This window comes from Schistocerca serialis, chromosome 12 (assembly GCF_023864345.2).
Source record: "Schistocerca serialis cubense isolate TAMUIC-IGC-003099 chromosome 12, iqSchSeri2.2, whole genome shotgun sequence".
Classification (NCBI taxonomy): domain Eukaryota; kingdom Metazoa; phylum Arthropoda; class Insecta; order Orthoptera; family Acrididae; genus Schistocerca; species Schistocerca serialis.
Genome location: NC_064649.1, coordinates 12,964,411 through 12,984,428, shown reverse-complemented (window position 1 = coordinate 12,984,428; position 20,018 = coordinate 12,964,411). Strand labels below are relative to the sequence as shown.

General features: G+C 42.5%; 2 protein-coding genes across 2 annotated transcripts in view; both read left to right on the top strand.

Moving 5' to 3' along the window:
* The first annotated feature begins 4,746 nt into the window (after window positions 1-4,746).
* LOC126428350 (uncharacterized) lies at window positions 4,747-7,334 on the top strand. Its single transcript, XM_050090282.1, has 2 exons — window positions 4,747-4,924; window positions 6,433-7,334. Exons 1-2 carry the CDS (start codon window positions 4,747-4,749, stop codon window positions 7,332-7,334), a joined length of 1,080 nt encoding a protein of 359 aa, XP_049946239.1.
* A 6,721-nt stretch (window positions 7,335-14,055) lies between these two features.
* LOC126428148 (tenascin-X-like) overlaps window positions 14,056-20,018 on the top strand; it is a 105,707-nt gene continuing 99,744 nt past the window's right edge. Inside the window, exon 1 of the mRNA XM_050090058.1 lies at window positions 14,056-14,204. The gene's annotated coding sequence lies outside the window, so the exon portion shown is untranslated. The remainder of the gene's footprint in view (window positions 14,205-20,018) is intronic.

The window sequence follows — 20,018 nt, the reverse complement described above, 5'->3', positions numbered from 1 at the left end:
CAAAAGAGCCTAAAATCAACATTACAACGATTGAAATTTCTTTTGAGATGTAATTTTTTAAAACTATATGGACAGGTACATCGTTTTTAACTGAAGTAGTGTGCTCATAGGCTGCTCTTTGCTGGAAACATAATCCGACTGAGCAACTTTATCCGAGGTCGACCCTTTCCAACTCTCCTATACACACTCGTCTTGTACACATGTTTCGTCTGTCACCTCTCGTTCATCCTCTCCTAACATCCAAACCACTTCAACATACCCTTCTCAATACTCGACACTGCGTCCTCTTTTGCTCCACAACGCTCTCTAAAATTAACTTAATATACTTTATTTAAGTCACAATAAAGGATGGCAGCCAAAAACAGTTGCAGGATAGAATTTTTTTATTAAAATTCTTGACCAAGGTTTCGGTACATATAAATATACCTTCATCAGAAGTACATTTCTAAAATTACATCATGCACTGGAGAATAATGAAACAATTATGCCAAAAGGCGTCGTCAGTAATTAAAATATCATCTCCATTTGTACAACATGTGTAATGGGTACAGGATCAAAGCGAACAGTTTAACAATGTTACTTCGCCTATTGTTAAACTGTTCGCTTTGATCCTGTACCCATTACACATGTTGTACAAATGGAGATGATATTTTAATTACTGACGACGCCTTTTGGCATAATTGTTTCATTATTCTCCAGTGCATGATGTAATTTTAGAAATGTACTTCTGATGAAGGTATATTTATATGTACCGAAACCTTGGTCAAGAATTTTAATAAAAAAATTCTATCCTGCAACTGTTTTTGGCTGCCATCCTTTATTGTGAAGAATTTTAACAGTTGCTGCTGCAGCCATGTTTAAAATCTTTATTTAAGTTTTAAGTCAGAATTAAACTACAGGTACTGTACGTTGAATAAAGCTTGATGTCGCACTTAACAACTATACTACTTGTTGACAAAATTAAATTTAAGGTATTTATAAAATTAAATCATGACAATGACGGAAAGTTTGGGTACGCTAAGTCAAGTTCGTATGTTGTCGTTTTTAGTTTTAGGTACGATTTCAGGTTCTCATTCAATAAGACGACTTCTCAATTTACCCTTGATAAGGTACATCCTTGCAGAAGCTTGTTTGCATGAGTATGTAAGGCCGAACAGGGAAAGAACAGCAAACGCTAGCGTCTTCAGCTGTTTTGACGAGTCAGGGATACTATTTCAGGTGTTAAAAATTATCATATCTTCCTTTTTTAGGTCTTTCAAAGTAGACAACTTGTTTTCTCCACTATTCTCACATTTTTTTTGTTGTTCAGTATTTCTATACCAGTACGAAGACATCCATATTTCGAGCTCCACGATTTTTTACTTTTCAATACCAGCAATTGTATTTCAAAGTTTCCAGTTTCAGTATTAAAAGGGGGAAAATTTAAGTCTGTTACAGCAGCATTAAGACTATTCTTGCGCGGGCCAAAGAGTAGCACGTGGCTTGCGAGCGGCAGTTTGCTGGAGACAGAATCAAGGACGGTGTCTGACACCAGCAGACATTTCTTTCCATGTGCTGGTCTGACTTTTTGCCCGCCTTGCTTCGTTTTGAATTATTATACACGCTATAGACTAATGGTTCGCGAATTTTTTTTTTTGAGACTGCCACCCCCGAGTGCAGTTTGATATTAGCTAGTACCCCCCCCCCCCCCCCGCTCTCTCTCTTGCCTCATCAACGTTAGCACCTAATTGAACTTTAGAATTAAAAACGAATTTTCTTTTAACACTTCCATTTTCGAAATGACGAAAGATCGATGATATATATTTTTTGCAGACATTTTACAATACCACGAAGTAATGAGTCAATGCAACAACCCCTGTTAGAGAATAATGAAGCAGTTCTCAGTTCATCACGTTTGCTACCTAGAACTCCTTTTCAGAAAAGAAATCCAACTCTCCACATTGAGGACAGACACACTCGTGCCTCCTCCGCGCCAGTCATCTTAAAGACACTTTCTCTATCCGCACCCTGCGTCCCCTTCCAAATTTAGTCAAATTAAAGCGATGTATGTAATATACTTCGGCCTCTGTTTGTAAATCACTTGATGGCTGGACTCATTACTTCTGAATTGGCACAAATTGGAATATTTCCGGCTGCCAATGCTTTGTGTGTGACTACTCCCACTGATATTTGTAGCAACAACAATACTAACAATAGAGTGTAGACCCTACAACAGTATAGTAGCCTTTATATACATTATGTGATTAAAAGTACCTGGACACGCCCAAAAACATACGTTTTTCATATTAGGTGCGCTGTGCTGCCACCTACTGCCATGTACTCCATATCAGCGACCTCAGTAGTCATTAGACATCGTGATAGAGCAGAATGAGGCGCTCGGCGCAACTCACGGACTTCCAACGTGGTCAGGTGATCGGGTGTGACTTATGCCATACGTCCGTACGCGAGATTTCCACACTCCTTAACATCCCTAGGTCCACTGTTTCCGACGTGATAGTGAAGTGGAAACGTGAAGGGACATGTACAGCACAAAAGTGTACAGGCCGACCTCGTCTGTTGACTGACAGAGACCGCCGACAGTTGAAGAGGGCCGTAATGCGTAATCGGCAGATATCTATCCACACCATCTCACAGGAATTCCATATTATATCAGGATCCACTGCAAGTACTATGACAGTTAGCGGGAGGTGAGAAAACTTGTATTTCATGGTCGAGCGGCTGCTCATAAGCCACGCATCACGCTGATAAATACCAGACGACGCCTCGCTTGGTGTAAGCAGCGCAAACAGTGCATGATTGAACAGTGGAAAACCATTGTGTGGAGTGACGAATCACGGTACACAATGTGACGATCCGATGGCAAGGTGTGAGTATGGCGAATGCCCGGTGAACATCTGCCAGCGTGTGTAGTGCCAACAGTAAAAGTCGGAGGCGGTGATGTTACGGTATGGTCGCGTTTTTCATGAAGGGGGCTTGTACTCCTTGTTTTGCGTGGCACTACCACATCACAGGCCTACATAGATGTTTTAAGCACCTTCCTGCTTCCCACTGTTGAAGAGCAATTCGGGGATGGTGATTGCATCTTTCAACACGATCGAGCACCTGTTCATAATGCACGGCCTGTGGCGGGGTGCGGCTTCGTGCCAGGCCTCACCGACCGACATCGATACCTCTCCTCAGTGTAGCACTGCGTGAAGAATAGACTGCCATTCTCCAAGAAACCTTCCAGCACGTGATTGAACGTATGCCTGCGTGAGTGGAAGCTGTCATCAAGACTAAGGGTGGGGCAACACCATATTGAATTCCAGCATTACCGATGGAAAGCACCACGAACTTGTAAGTCATTTTCAACCAAGTGTCCCGATACTTTCGATCACCTAGTGTCGTTATTGTTTTGTTCTGCGGTTAATCTGTTCGTTTATTCTTGCAAAATGAATAAATTAAAAAAAATAATAATAAATGAGTAATAATAATAATTGTAATAACAATCGAAGTCAACTGCTTGCCTTTCGCTGATGGTTTTGCAATACTTTCAGAGAGCTTAGAAGAAGTGGTGATACAGATCAACCTACTAGAAAGGATCGCTGGCAAGACAGGTCTTAGGATCTTAGACCAAATTCATGACAAGTGACACACATGGAGCACAATTCCTTGAAACAGAGACTGGACGGACAAAGAGGGTAAAAAAATTCAAATAACTCTGCGAAGCCATACAATAGAACGGACTGGAGAAAGTTTCTGTCGGGGACCGGGTCTCAAAAATACAGAGCGCTTACCGGTTAACTAAAAACATTTACAACAGAAAGTGCATCTCCTGGAATGCCAAAATAAAACACTACAATGCTGTGGTAAAAACACAGTGCCTGTATGCCAGCGAAGGCCTCATTGAATTACAAGTTGGAGAAGTTGGACATAATAAAAAGAAGAATATTGCGGAAAATCATGGGTCCAATCCAGATTGAAACTGGCTGGAAACTTCGGAGCAACAATGAAATCTACAAAAAGGTGGAGGAAATCTCGGGGACCAGAAAAAGAGGAGGTTATCATTTCTAGAACACATGTACAGAATGGGCAAAACCAGACCAACCAAAAGGATATTCGGCTACCTGTGGAAAAAGAAGACAACTACGATATGGATTAAGGAAGCTCGTAAACATCTGGAAAGGTTCAACATTCAGGAAGTTCAGATGTTAAATAGGGACACATTTCGGACCATGATTCAAAATTTGGAAGGATTTCAAGTCGAAAGAACTAAGAAGACTGGAAGAGCGTGGGCGGATGAACAGAATCAACAGCACAGAGTCCGTATGAAGGAAGAGGAAACTTCAGACAAAGAAGAAACGAAATTGTAGCGTGATCCTAAGTGGTCAATACGCAAATAAAAAAAATAGTAACAATACAGTGTAGAGCCTACATCAGTATAGCGGCCATTTCATTGTTACGCCGCTTTCACACTATACGGTTTTGACCGTACGGCAAAAAGCCGTACGGCTGTAGGTGTGAAGAAATGTATGGCGCCTTTCACATTATACGGCGACGGCAAAATGCCGCTGCCGTGCCGTGCTGCAGCCGTGTCTTGCCACTACAACAGACGGTCGCCGTACGGCAAGTTCGACAACAGTGGCCTACGTGACTAAGTGCATGCTTTCACACTGGACGGTTTTGAGCCGTACGGCGTCGACTAGTTCGTTGTAGTGTCGTTTTATTCATTTGTGTTTATTCTTGTTTACTGAAAAGTGTAGAAGAATGGATGAAATTGATACTGAACTTTTGATAACCTTGGTGGAAGTAAGACCTGTTCTGTGGGACAAAACTCTAGATGCGTATAGAGATCGTATTGCTACAAAGAATGCTTGGCGGGAAGTTTGCGTAGCACTGAAGCAAGATTTTGATGAGATGGAAGACAAAGATAAAAATGCGTTTGGTAAGTATTTATTTAATATATTAATATTACATTTAATACGTTTTAAACAGTTTTTATTTAACGTTATAAATTTTATTCTAAAAGTAAATCGTTTGTTTATAAGTAAATTACTGCTACCAGTCACGTTTTTTTTGTTTTGTTTATATTTTGCACGACGCGTTTCGGGAAATAATTCCCATCCTTAAGTGCGTTTTTCTCTAAGTTTTCATCATGTGTGGTGTCTTTTTATGTGTCAGGTCTTGCATTCTGTTTTCTTTACTGTAATTTATAAGAGAAACACGCACAAGACCTCACAAATAAAAAAACACTACACATAATGAAAACTTAGAGAAAAAAACGCACTTGAAGATCGGAATTATTTCCCGAAACGCGTCGTACAAAATATAAACAAAACGATTAAAAACGTGAGTGGTAGCAGTAATTTATTTATAAAGAAAACTATTTACTATACAGTCGCAGGCTTTCACAAACAATCTACAAAAAGGAAAAGGCTTGTTAATTTATATCTTTGACATCTGCCATGACACGCTTCCAGCATTTGTCATAAAATATTTACAAAGAGTGTTCCTTATGGCGTTGGCTGTCAGTCCTCCTCTTATGTTGGCATCTTGGGCTAAGTCTTCCAAACCAGTGAAGGATGTGGTGTCTTCAATTATAAATCCATCTCTCTGACGTACAAAATTGTGTAAAACAATGCAAGCTTTAACCATTTTTACTGCAAAATCTGGATGAACATTTAAAGGTCGGTGAAACAACCGCCACTTATTGGTGAGGATGCCAAAAGCACATTCCACATACCTCCTTGCTCTGCACAAACGGTAATTAAATACACGTTTCTCAACTGTCAAGTTTGTTCCCCCAAAAGGCCGGAGCAAATGCGTGTGTAGGCCAAATGCTGCGTCTCCCACGAAGAAGTAGGGTACTTTTGGACCTTCCGTACCAGGCAGACATTGGACGTCTGGAAATTCCAGGGAATTACTTTCTATTGACTTCCATAAACTGGACCGTCTGAACACTGAAGAGTCACAGTCTTTGCCATAACTTCCTACGTCGACATAAATGAACCTGTAGTTGGAATCCGCTACAGCCATCAGAACCACAGAAAAGTATTCTTTGTAATTGAAGTACATTGATCCGCTATTAAATGGGGCAGTAAGACGGATATGTTTTCCATCCACCGCTCCTAAGCAGTGGGGGAAATTAGCAGTACGTTCAAATCCAGCCGCTATTGATTCCCATACCTCTTTGGTCGGTCTTTGTATACATTCTTCCCGCAGTGATGACCAAATTGCTGTGCATACATCATTAACCACTTTACTTGCTGTAGAAATCCCAATTCTGTACTGGAAATGTAAGTCAGTGAAGGAACAACCGCTTGCCAGATACCTGAACAAAACGAAAAAAAATCAGTGACATTTAGTTTGCAGTGGACATTTTTTGTTACAGTTTTGCTTTTTTCTATACAAAATTAAAATGTTTTCATACAGTTTTGTTTTCTTTTGATGTAGGTATAGAAGTAATACGGAGGTGGACCAATCTACGAGACTCCTTTGTGAAGTCAAACATAAAAATTCAAGCTGCGAAAAAAAGTGGCTCAGCAGCAAAGAAAATGAAAAAGTATGTATATTCTGATCAGCTGCAGTTTCTAAAAAAGCTGTATGATGCTCGAGAGACGGAGGACAGTTTTCAATCGGAACGCACCGCCAGACTGGAAGAAGATATAGAAACGCAGGGCTCCGTCGAAAATACTGAGAATGTTTCTGGGCCATTTGATACAGCACCCACACAACAAACATCCAAAAGCGAGTGCCATACAAACAGAAAACATAGAAAACCTGATGCAATCGAAATGAAAATATTACGAGCTCTGGAAGAAGACAAACCTTGCAGCAAAATGTCATTTTTACTTAGTCTGAAGCCTCATCTGGAAAAATTTGATGAACAGGATTATCTTCAGTTTCAGATGGGAGTCCTCAAAGTTATAGAAAATATATATGAAAGGAGAAATATATTGACAGCTCAACCTCCTCCATTTACCCATTACACACCTCCCATGCCCTATAATAATAGATTTCAAGCTTATTCTTATTCACCTATGGAAAATGCTGCTCCAATATCCTCTTACCATACGCATCAGATTCGTCCTCCTCCAGCTGCACCAAACCCAACTACTTTTCTCGAACAACCATTACAGACTTCTCAAGGTCGCAGTTCTTATCAACGAATTAATAAAGTGCCACCACCATACCCTTCGCCTTCCACAAGTAGCCATGAAGGCCCACCATCAACAACGCAGTTCTACAACGTTTTTGCAGAGAGCCTGTCGCCACAAAGTGACAGTACAGTCAGTCCTGCTACAAACTCTTTGGTTTCAACTGCTGATATTGATATTGACTTTTCTACTTCATAATCTGAGCGTAATAAAAATGTAAAACACAAATAAATAAGTAAATAAACAGAACTAGTTTTTATGTATTAAATTACCTTAACGTGATAGCCAGCATTTGAACAGGTTGGATGCAATTGCGGAATTGTGTGTTTTGTCGTTGTAACACATCCTTTAGTTTTCTATGTAATTCGTCAAACGAGGTAATAGACATTCGGAAATAGTTAAAGAATTTATTTCCGTCGTTCCTCAAATCTTCAAAGAGTGTATAAAATAAACCCACTTCGTCTCTTCTCTGGTTAATGGGGTGTACCCACAAAAGACGACCTTTTCTTTTGCGGCGACGATGAAGCAACCACAAAGCAACAACTCGTTTACGGTTCATCTTGATACACACATTAAGCAAACTGAATAGACACCAACAACTGGTCACGTCAAAAAGCCGTGTAATGTGAAAGCAACACAGGCACGGCTAAAACTCGTACGGCTTTTTGCCGTACGGTCAAAACCGTATAGTGTGAAAGCGGCGTTACTGTTTCGTTATGCGGTCAATCAGTTCGTTTATTGTTGCGAAATGAATAATGAAGCAATTTCTAGTCTATTGCGGGAACTATTTATAACTCCGAGAAGACATTGTCATGAGATATGTATGCATGTGTAACGTATACGGGGTGCTCCGAAATTCCCGGTATAAACGTCTAGGAGTTGTAGCGGTGGTGTGTACATAACATTTTGAACATCAACCCATGTCCAGAAATTTCATCCAATGCTACAGAGGGTCAAAGATATAGGCGCCGGCGTCTGTACGTGTATGTATATACAGGGTCATTCCGTGAAGATGTTACAATCTTCCTAGAACGATGGGGAAGGGTGAATGTATCACTTCAAGATGAGGGTCCTGTACTAGAAACGAGCGAGTCGAAAGTTGCAAGTGAAAATCGTTCTTATATCTGTGACAGTGGATTACATGTACTGGAACTGCTATTGTTCAGATTGTAGGGTAGGCAACTTTCAGAGGTGGTAGTACGGACCAAAACAAGAAAAAATGCCCAGTAAACATTGTAACGTACCTACAACAAATAAAGCCTATGTTCGTCTGTGAAAATGGACTCGCTAAGCAACCTGAGCTATCAGTAAACGGAATCTAACCTGCATAACGCTGTGTGCGTGTTGTACGAGTGTCAGTTTCACTGTCATTGAAGTCCTCAACAGATCGTTACGTGAAAAACTTAAAACTAACATTTGAATAAGCTATCTGCGTATTTGAATAAGAAAAACTACAGGAACAAATGAACCTCTAACAATGAATACCTAAGCTATCTGACTGCGTTTTTGAATAAGAATTTACAAGTGATACAGAATCTGACTTGTGCAACGGAATTTACTGGATTAGAGTACAAGACATGTTGTGGTGTGTCAGTGTTCTATTTTGACCCTGAGTTTTGCACTCACCTCTTTAGATGACTGCCTTTTTCCATGTGGTTTACAGCAATTCGCAGCAGCATGCAGCAGCAGCGGCTAAAGCTTATTGTTACTGAGAATGAATTAAATAAAAAGGACTTTGCTTGGGTTCTGTTAACTACTAAATAACTTGTAAGAAGGGATTTTATAAACTTTATAAACTATTTAAAACTTCAGAAATCATCATGACCAATAATACTTTGACATGTATTAATAATGGCGAAATGCCTGACAATGACGTAAGTATCAATAATGGCTGAGTGCCTGATTAACAGATTATTTAATTTCATAATTACATTAACATTTAATAACCACAATATATTTATTAGGAGGATAAGGAGGCTTCTTTAACAGACAAGCAAAACATGGGATTATTGCAAACTTGGACAAACAATCACGGGCCTAACCATGCAATTGCGCTTTACACTATGCTTGCGAATTTTACCTTGAATTCTATCTTGAGGCGTAGTTAAGCCATTTAAATCTCTCCTCGCCATATAAATGAAACCAGGCCTTGAGTGTGGTAAGATCTGCCATCACCGGCGTGAGGGAAGCGTGACACGTCTTCTGTTTCCGAGCTCTCAGCCGACACTACCTAGAATCGCACTCCCCTGTTTCGCCTTCAGCTTATTACTATCGATATCCGAGTGCTTATTTATTTCGAATCTTACACAATGCAAAGAATGGCGTTAAGTTGCCTATATTGTTTTCAATGTAATGGAGAGTTCTGACACATTCCTTACAACATGGGCTCTAAAATGCATATCGTAAGAGTTAAGAGCATTTATTCATCTTCGGTTGTGTGAAACATATCTCCTCTATCGAGTCTATTGAAAAGTGCTCGTAGCAGCTGAGGTATGCATTTTAGAGCCCATGTTTACTCTTCTTTTGGTCCGAACTACCACCTCTGAAGCTAGCGTACGCCACAGTCTTAGCAACAACAGTAGCGCTACATGTATCCCGCTGTCGGAGGTACCAGAGCGGTTTTAACTCAGCTAGCTGGCGCAGTGGCTAGCACACTGGACTCGCATTCGGGAGGACGACGGTTCAATCCCGCGTCCGGCCATCCTGATATGGGCTTTCCGTGATTTCCCAAAATCGCTCCAGGCAGATGGCAGTACGGTTCCTCTGAAAGGCCAGGGCCGATTGCCTTCTCCACGCTTGACACCATACCAGCTTGTGCTCCGTCTCTAATGACCTAGTTGTCGACGGGGCATTAATCTCCTGTTCCTCCTGAACGGTTTTCGCCTACAACTTCCGATTTGCCCGTTTCCTGTACAGGGACCGATACCTCAAATTGATTCATTTATCCTTCCGCACCATCCTAGGAAATTTGCAACATCATCACGAAATCGCCCTCTATATACATACGAGGGTAAGTCAATTATTATCCCTAAAGTAGTTATAAAATGTTACTGTAATCAAACAGGAAATTTACAAGAACATCATTTTTCGACGTAGTCCCTTTGCGTTTCAACGCACTTGGTCCATCGTTGTAGAAGCGTCTGATGCCCTCATAAAGAAGGTTTTCGGTTGAGCTGCGAACCGAGAATGCACCGCTTCTTTCACTGCTTCGTCCGAGGCAAATCGACAGCCTCTTAATGCCTGAGTGGACCAAACAAGTGATAGCCAGAAGGGGCAAGATTGGAACTATATGGGGGATGATACAATACTTCAAATTCGAGTTTCTGGAGTGTTTCAGCAGTGTGGGCAACAGTATGTTGACGGGCATTGTCGTGCAACAACACAACACCTTTTGACAGCAATCCTCGGCGTTTGCTTCGAATTGCAGGCTTTAGCCTTGCAGTAAGCATCTCACTGTAGCGTACTCCGTTTATTGTTGTACCCCTTTCCCCATAATGTTCCAGTACGGGACCTTGTGCGTCTCAAAAAGCCACAAGCATCCGTTTTCCTGCGAACGGTTAGATCTCGAACTTTTTATTGCATGGCGAATTTGGATGTTTCCATTCCATACTCTGCTGTTTACTCTCCGCCTCGTAATGATGGATCCATGTTTCGTCACCAGTAATGATCCTGTCTAAGAAGTTCTATATCTACATTTCTACATTTATACTCCGCAAGCCACCCAACAGTGTGTGGCGGAGGGCACTTTACGTGCCACTGTCATTACCTCCCTTTCCTGTTCCACTCGCGTATGGTTCGCGGGAAGAACGACTCGCGGTGGTCTAGCGGTTCTAGGCGCTCAGTCCGGAACCGCATGACTACTACGGTCGCAGGTTCGAATCCTGCCTCGGGCATGGATGTGTGTGACGTCCTTAGGTTAGTTAGGTTTAAGTAGTTCTAAGTTCTAGGGGACTGATGACCACAGATGTTACGTCCCATAGTGCGCAGAGCAATTTGATCCATTTTTTAAGAACGACTGCCGGAAAGCCTCCGTGCGCGCTCGATCTCTCTAATTTTACATTCGTGATGTCCTCGGGAGATATAAGCAGGGGGAAGCAATATATTCGATACCTCATCCAGAAACGCACCCTCTCGAAACCTGGACAGCAAGCTACACCGCGATGCAGAGCGCCTCTCTTGAAGAGTCTGCCACTTGAGTTTGCTATACATCTCCGTAACGCTATCACGCTTACCAAATAATCCTGTGACAAAACGCGCCGCTCTTCTTTGGATCTTCTCTATCTCCTCCGTCAACCCGACCTGGTACGGATCCCACACTGATGAGCAATACTCAAGTATAGGCCGAACGAGTGTTTTGTAAGCCATCTCCTTTGTTGATGGACTACATTTTCTAAGGACTCTCCCAATGAATCTCACCTGGCACCCGCCTTACCAACAATTAATTTTATATGATCATTCCACTTCAAATCGATTCGTACGCATATTCCCAGATATTTTGCAGAAGTAACTGCTACCAGTGTTTGTTCCGGTATCATATAATCGTACAATAAACGATCCTTCTTTCTATATATTGGCAATACATTACATTTGTCTATGTTAAGGGTCAGTTGCCACTCCCTGCACCAAGTGCCTATCCGCTGCAGATCTTCCTGCATTTCGCTGCAATTTTCTAATGCTACAACTTCTCTGTATACTACAGCATCATCCGCGAAAAGCCGCATGGAACTTCCGACACTGTCTACTAGGTCATTTATATATATTGTGAAAAGCAGTGGTTCCATAACACTCCCTGTGGCACGCCAGAGGTTACTTTAACGTCTGTAGACGTCTCCATTGAGAACAACATGCTGTGTTCTGTTTGCTACAAACTCTTCAATCCAGCCACACAGCTGGTCTGATCTTCCGTAGGCCCTTACTTTGTTTATCAGGCGACAGTGCGGAACTAGCCGGCCAGTGTGGCCTTGCGGTTCTAGGAGCTTCAGTCTGGAACCGCGTGACCGCTACGGTCGCAGGTTCGAATCCTGCCTCGGGCATGGATGTGTGTGCTGTCCTTAGGTTACTTAGGTTTAAGTAGTTCTACTAGGGGACTGATGACCTCAGATGTTAAGTCCCATAGTACTCAGAGCCATTTCAACCATTCAGTGCGGAACTGTATCGAACGCCTTCCGGTAGTCAAGGAAAATGGCATCAACCTGGGATCCTGTATCTAATATTTTCTGGGTCTCATGAACAAATAAAGCGATTTGGGTCTCACACGATCGCTGTTTCCGGAATCTATGATGATTCCTACAGAGTAGATTCTGGGTTTCCAGAAATAACAAGATACGCGAGCAAAAAACATGTTCTAAAATTCTACAACAGATCGATGTCAGAGATATAGGTATATAGTTTTGCGCATCTGCTCGACAACCCTTCTTGAAAACTGGGACTACCTGTGCTCTTTTCCAATCATTTGGAACCTTTCGTTCCTCTAGAGACTTGCGGTACAAGGCTGTTAGAAGGGGGCAAGTTCTTTCGCGTACTCTGTGTAGAATCGAATTGGTATCCCGTCAGGTCCAGTGGACTTTGTTGAGTGATTTCAGTTGCTTTTCTATTCCTTGTTGTCCCCTTCGTTACCGTAGGGATCCAAATGTTTTTTGCAGACTTCCAAGCGCGTTTGTTTGTACAATTGTGTGAGTTGTTTTCGGACCCATCTTGCACAAACCTTATGAAACCCAAGTGTGTTGTGGATGATTTCGCAGGCAAAACCGTGACTAATTTGCAGACGATGTGCCACTTCGTCAATACCTAATCTAGCTAATCGTCTGTCCAAGAGAATAATTTCACGTGAACGCTCAATGGTGTCTTCATTTGTGGCGGTAAACGGTAGTCCGGCTCCTTCATGGGCGTAACACTTGTGCGACAATTTCGGAATTTTTCAGTCCATTCGTAGACACTCGGTTGTGGCAAAACACTGTTCCCGTACTGTACCGAAAGTCTTCGATGAATTTCGGCCCCTGATACGTCTTCCGACCACAAAAAAACGGATCACTGAACGTTGCTCTTCTTTGGTGCAAATAGAAAGCGGAGCAGCCATGACTAACAGCACGGCAGCGATAACGAAATAACCTAGCAGCTTGAAAATTACAACGATATAACAACAAATAAACAAAGCATGCGTCATCAACGTGAAACGACAGTACTGTCAAAATAAACAAAAATATAACTAAATTGACATAATTATTGACTTACCCTCGTACATTTACAGGTGCTGGTGCCTCTAACTTTGACGCTCGTTGGATGACATCTCTGGACATGGGTTTCTATTCAAAGTATTGTGTATTCATTGCCCTCTACAAATCCTATAAGTTTGTAACGGAAATTTCCGATAACCTTGCATGTCCCAATTTTACCGTCATAAATGCATGGTGCAAAGTAGAAGTACGTGTTAGTGGGTGGAGGATATGAGGAGGCTCCTGTTCACACGTTCGTTGCACAAGCTGTTTTTGCAAAATAAATAAATAAATAAATAAAAAATAAAAAATTAGTAGATTATGTAATTAATATTACAGACTTCAGAAATAGTGATTACAGTAACGATCTTTTAACAACAGGAAATTATATTTCATCCTTCAGGGAGTAATTACTCCAGGTTGAGAACCGCTGTTGAGGGTGCTGTGATGGCTGCTTGAGTGGATGTGAAAATATTCGCGCGAGATAGGCAGAGACTGCTGACACGAAAAATATAGTCCCCAATGGCCTCTGGACCCTGCAGCTTCCGGGAAATGCCCCTAAGGATAACCTCGCGACTTAGCAACGAGTGCTCTCTACCGCGCGTATTTCTCCAAACGCCGGCTCTTCCTTCCTCGGAAGACGCACTTCTTCGCAGATGCGCGCGCCGTGCGTCAGCTGTTTGCTTCGGCGACGTCGGCCAATGGGAATGCAGGAGCGGCGGCTGCAGCCAATGGCAGAGAGGTTGCTTCGGCTGTCTCCGCGTCGCCTCCGCTACAGTCGCTGTCGGTCCGTCGCGGTGTTCACATCTCTCTCTCTCGTCGTCTGCCTTCGCTCCGTAGATCGCCCAAGCAGAAGGTAAGTTAGCGTTGGCCTCCGCCTGCAGCGTCTACTAAACGGCCTGCGTAAACATAAACAGTATGGAGGAACCTCGTTTATCCGGACTACATGGGACCGAAATTTTCTTCGCTCGGTGACGGGGTGTTTGTGTTCATAATTTCATCACCATTAACGCGCCAGTCGTCGAGTACAAAGATTTGTACTAACAAGGGAGCCTCCCCATCGCACCCCCCTCAGATTTAGTTGGCACAGTGGATAGGCCTTGAAAAACTGGACACAGATCAATCGAGAAAACAGGAAGAAGTTGTGTGGAACTACGAAAAAAATAAGCAAAATATACTAACTGAGTAGTCCATGTGCAACATTAGCAACATTAAGGATATTGTGAGCTCAGGAGCGCCGTGGTCCCGTGGTTAGCGTGAGCAGCTCTGGAGGGAGAGGTCCTTGGTTGAAGTTTCCATCGGGTGAAGATTTTACTTTCTTTATTCTCGCAAAGTTATGATCCGTCCGTTCGTTCATTGACATCTCTTCTCTGTTCACTGTAATAAGTTTAGTGTCTGTGTTTTGCCACCGCACCGCAAAACCGTGCGATTAGTAGACGAAATGACGTGCCTCTCCAGTGGGCACCGAAAACATTTGCTCGCAAGGTCATACGTCAACCGATTCCTCCACAGGACAACACGTCTGATATATTCTATACGACACTGGTGACGGCATGTGCGTCACCTGACAGGAATATGTTGTCGACCCATCTAACTTGTTCACTTGGCGAATGTGTAAAAAGATTCTTCTACCCTGCCGATTTAGGTTTTCTTGTGGATGTGATAATCACTCCCAAAAAAGTGATGAAAACATAAGAGTTTGTCACATGAACTGCAACAAATGACTGCAACAGTTTCACAGTCGCACAGTTTTCCCTGTGCTCCGCACAGTTTTCCCTGTGCTCTGTCAAAACATATGTTTCTAACGTTTTCAAATTTTTCCGTGTGTAGATCGTCAAATCCTGCATGTGTCCAAGCAAATCGGAACATGTCCTGGAATTTTGGAGAGCGAAGTTGATTATGTTTGAGTGCCTTAACTTTGATAATAGTCTGAAAATAAAAAATTTTTCTTACGAGGGAGGCTTGAACCAAAGACCTTTCGTTTGCATCTGCTCACGCTAACCACGGGACCACGGCGCTTCGAAGTTTACAGTGCCCATGATGCTGCCTATCATGCGCATGGATTACTCAGTTTGTATATTTTGCTTATTTTTTTTATAGTTCCACACAACTTCTTCCTGTTTTCTCGATTGATCTGTGTTCATTTTTTCAAGGTCTATCCACTGTGCAAACTTGTAATTAAATCTGAGGGGGGTGCGATGGGGAGGTTCTCTTGTAAGAGCTCAAAATAACACAGACGGGGTCTCCCGGGAAGTAATGCCATACGATAATCTCGTTTCAGGAGGGCTGTATGTTGGTATCTGGATTATCGAAATTCCGGAGATTTAAAAAAAAAATTGTGACTTTGGTTAAATGCCAGAAACAAACACATTATTCTTATGTACACTCACGAGTGTAGATTATTTCCGCATGTGGGGACTGGATAACGAAAAAGAACAATGAGTTTGTATGCACTAAAATGATCAGTACGTTCCTTTGTAGCCAGATTCTACATCTACATCTATACTCTGCAAACCGCCGTGACGTGCACGGCAGGGGGTACAAACCATCATACCAGTTATTAGGGTTCCTTCCTGTTCCATTCACCTATGGAGCGCGGGAAGAATGATTGATTGAATTGCCTCTGTGGGTGCAGTAATTATCCTCACTATCCCCGTGTGAAGGATATATAGGGGGTTGTAGTATATCCCTAGAGTAATCATTTAAAGCCGGTTCTTGAAACTTTGTTAATAGAGTTTTTCGGAATAGTTTACATCTGTCTTCAAGAGCCTGGCATTTCAGTTCCTGCAATATCTCCGTGACACTCTCCCATGGATCAGACAAACCTGTGACCATTCGCGCTGTGCTTTTGTAGACTGACTGCACTTCTCCAGTGTTCTCCCAATAAACCGAATTCTACCACCTGCTTATAGTTCAGCCGAAGTAATTTCCGTAAGGCGTTCCGAATAAACCATTATTTTGCTGCCTCTGTGATCATCATAGCGTCTTCACACTGAGCCGCCGACTTCGCCAGCTAATCCACGATCACTGTCGACATTGTCTGCAGACGAACAATCAGCGAAACTCATCAGATGTTATACCGTCATTCACGTCAGTTAATAAACATGTCAGCCGCCCTGGAATGTTCGTAAAAGCCTCAAACGAACTCTTGACTGGTCGACATTGTAACCAGTTTCTTTGTTGAATGTGCAAATTGAGTCAGTAGCCTCACAGACACGTTACCGTAGTGCATACAACTTCTCAGCCATGAACACTGACACCTTCCTTCTCTCTGATGCAGTTTTACACTCGCAGCTAACGGGGGCAAAACAACGCTGTACCACTTTACCACTCAAGTGTTCAATTGTTAACTGACACCTAGTCAGGCCGTTGGCTGAATTTAATGATTGTCACCGACGATTGTTGCCGCTGTTATTTCCGGAATGTTAAATACTGTACTTAAAAAATGAAATATCGATCCCGATGAACCAGAGACTTGCATTAACGTAGGATGGATAAACGGGGTTCCACTGTAATACGGAAAAATCAGTCACTTCTTTCGCAACTTAATCGATCTAGCTTTCGGGTTATTGGCTCATTGTTTAGCATAAATAACAAAGAATTTGTGCATACTATTGTTCAAAGATAATCAGCAACAAGTACAAAATTGTCAAAGAAATTAATTGCTAATACTAGACATATTAAATAATACATTCGTAATCTTAGAACACCAAACACTAAAATAAAGACTTGGCGTACCGATTTATGGTGGGGCGCAACATACCAAAATTGGATAAATATGTGGGTCTAAATGGTACGGCAGAAAATCCACATTTCTGTCCAATTTTGTAAAGTCGTGCCGCATTATAAGTAGATTTGACAGTGTATTATGCGACTGTGAATGTGTTATTTTGCGTTTTTGGTGCAAGCAATCATTTCATTTGTAGTTGTAAATTCTCGTCCGTTCATGTTTGTACCGGCCTTAGACAGCAAGGAGAGCCAATGGTGAATTTTTTTAACGAGCGGCGTATATGCTACGTAGTCAGCGTTTGCGGTGTTTTTGCTTGTCGTGTTCTTTAACAATGTTGTTTAGTTTCCGCGGGTTACGTGAATCTTGTTGCATACTAGACCCATGAAGGTCTACTGGAAATGGCGAATGTACTGGAGAGAGCGATACTGACCTTTGTTTTTAAGTTCGTGGAGATACGTTGCTACGTAGGATGGTCTAGATTAGGTGGCAGATTGGTTAAGAAACTTCCCGGCAGATTAAAACTGTGTGCCGGACCGAGTTCGAGTCTCGGTCCGGCACACAGTTTTAATCTGCCAGGAAGTTTCATATCAGCGCACACTCCGCTGCAGAGTGAAAATCTCATTCTAGATTGGTTAAGAGTTGCCGAAGCCACGAACTGTCAACGCCAGTCTTTCCTTACACGTTGCATAGTCCACGGTTAAGTCACGCCCCTGGTAAAGCCCTATACTTTTCGACTGTGTGCTCATATTTCAAATTTTTGATAATTTTTCCAAGTGGCCGTAGTAACCAGAACATCTCCATCCAAAAATCTCTCCGCCTGTGGAGGTTCGTATTACTTGTGTGTCGTATCGTTTATGACCTCATCTAATGGTCATTTCCTGAGACTTGTATCTCCGCCATGTTAATGACGTCATCGGTCTGTCGGCGCGGTATCGTGTTGTTTACAAGTCGTCCCGGAATCTTGCAGTGATTTCATTGATTTTTCCTTCCTATCTTCTGATCGTGGAACACTTATTTGGCCCATTCTCGAGTACTGGTTGAGTGCTTAGGATAGCCGCCAGGTCGGGTTAAAGGAAGAGATCGAAGCAATGCAGCGGCAGGCTGCTAGATTTGTTACCGCAAGGTTCTGCCACCACACGAGCATTACGGAGATGATTCGTGAAGTGAATTAGTAATCCCTGGAGGGCAGACGGAAACGTTTAGGGAACTGGGTTTTGCGATAGACTGCAGAACAATCGTACTGTGCCCAAGATACATCTCGCGTCAGGACTTCGAAGACAAGGTAAGAGAAATCGAAGATCTTACGGAAGCGTATACACACTCGTTTTTTCCTTCGCTCCATTTGCTAGTGGAACAGGAATGTCGGGCGGTCGTAAAAGTCCACAACATAGTGCCTTGAGTCTTCTGCCCACCTGATTTGGACTTTTTTCAATGAACACTGATGGGTGGCCTTTCGAGGAGCATCTCACGGTCCACTCTATGAGTATGGCCGACGAATTTAAAGCGTCTCCTGTCACTGTGTTAGTGAATTTGTTAGCGTATACAGATAAGATGTTCCCGGTGTTATCCAAACTCCGTTTTCATGTGGAGAACCCTAAATTTTCCTAAGATTTTTTCGCTCCTATTTTTCTGGTTCTGTAGCCTGGAGAGCTGTCAAACAGCTACGGTGTCTGAAACGTTAGTGTTAGCTGTAAAAGATCTGTTTTGCAGTGTCGTGGTTTAGCATTGTGCTATATCACTTTTTTTTTTTGCACTATGGTTCCACATGACTGCGTTTGGAACGTGGCTGGATCTTAGACTCTTGTACCAGTGCGATCTGTAAGTTCGTCCCACACTCCGTCTTTAGTGGAACTTTCCTTGTAATTCCATGCGCATTTTCAAAATAATGAATTTTCTCGTAAAATATCTGAAGGTTTACCTTGCTGATATATTGTGTAGTTTTTCTGCTGCATATTCAGTTGCTTCCTTAGTCTTACTCATGACCACTAAAGCATCAGCGAAACATAAATATTTGAGACTCATTTTCAATCTAGAATCTCCGATGTTTATACTTTTGTCTTTTACCCATTCTCGTCTCCTTTATTGTTCGTAGTCAGTTGCTGCTTATAGCCATTTCCAACTGGATTAGTAGGTGTCGTCGTCGTCATTGTGTTGTTGTTTTAAGTCCGAAGACTGATTTGATACAGCTCTCCAGACTGGTCTGTCCCCGCACAAGTCTGTTCCTCTTCTGGAGTATCTTCCGCGGTATGTGGAATACTTACCGGATGCGACCAACGGAAGACGTCGAAAAAGTTCAAAGAATGGTAACCATTAAAAGAAAGCCGTTTCCCTTTGTGGCGAAATCTTTACAGTTAATTTCAATGGTCAACTTCCTCCCAATTCGAAAACATTTTGTTGGCTCCCACCTATATGGGATGAAATGACCATCGTGACAGAATAAGAGAAGACACAGGGGAATTACAGACATTGTCTGCAAGCGGGTAGTGATTGAAGTCAGCGGGGAAATTTGAAAATTTCTGCCGGACCGGGAATCGAACCCGGTTCTCCTGTTCACTATGCAGATGCTCTGACCACACAGATACGTATAATTAAGGCTAGACTACCGACCATCTCTTCAGTGCAGATGCCCAGCAGGCTCGATCTCTTACTGGAGCTGCGAAATGCCGCGAGTTGTGGGGATAACGGGCGCTACGTCAGTAGTGTGTGGGTAAGTTGGGAATTTGGGTCTGACAGGAGGCGTGCTAGTCCGAGCAGTTGCGTTGATCACTGTGTCCATGTGGAGCCGTGGTCAGACCATCTGCCTACAAACCCTGGTCCGAACCCCCGGTCCGGCACTAATTTTCAACTTCCCCCATTGATTTCAACTGAAATTCCATTCTATCTTAATTCATAATGACTGCTGGATGTCATGCTTTCTGTCTTAATTCATAAGGCTTCTAG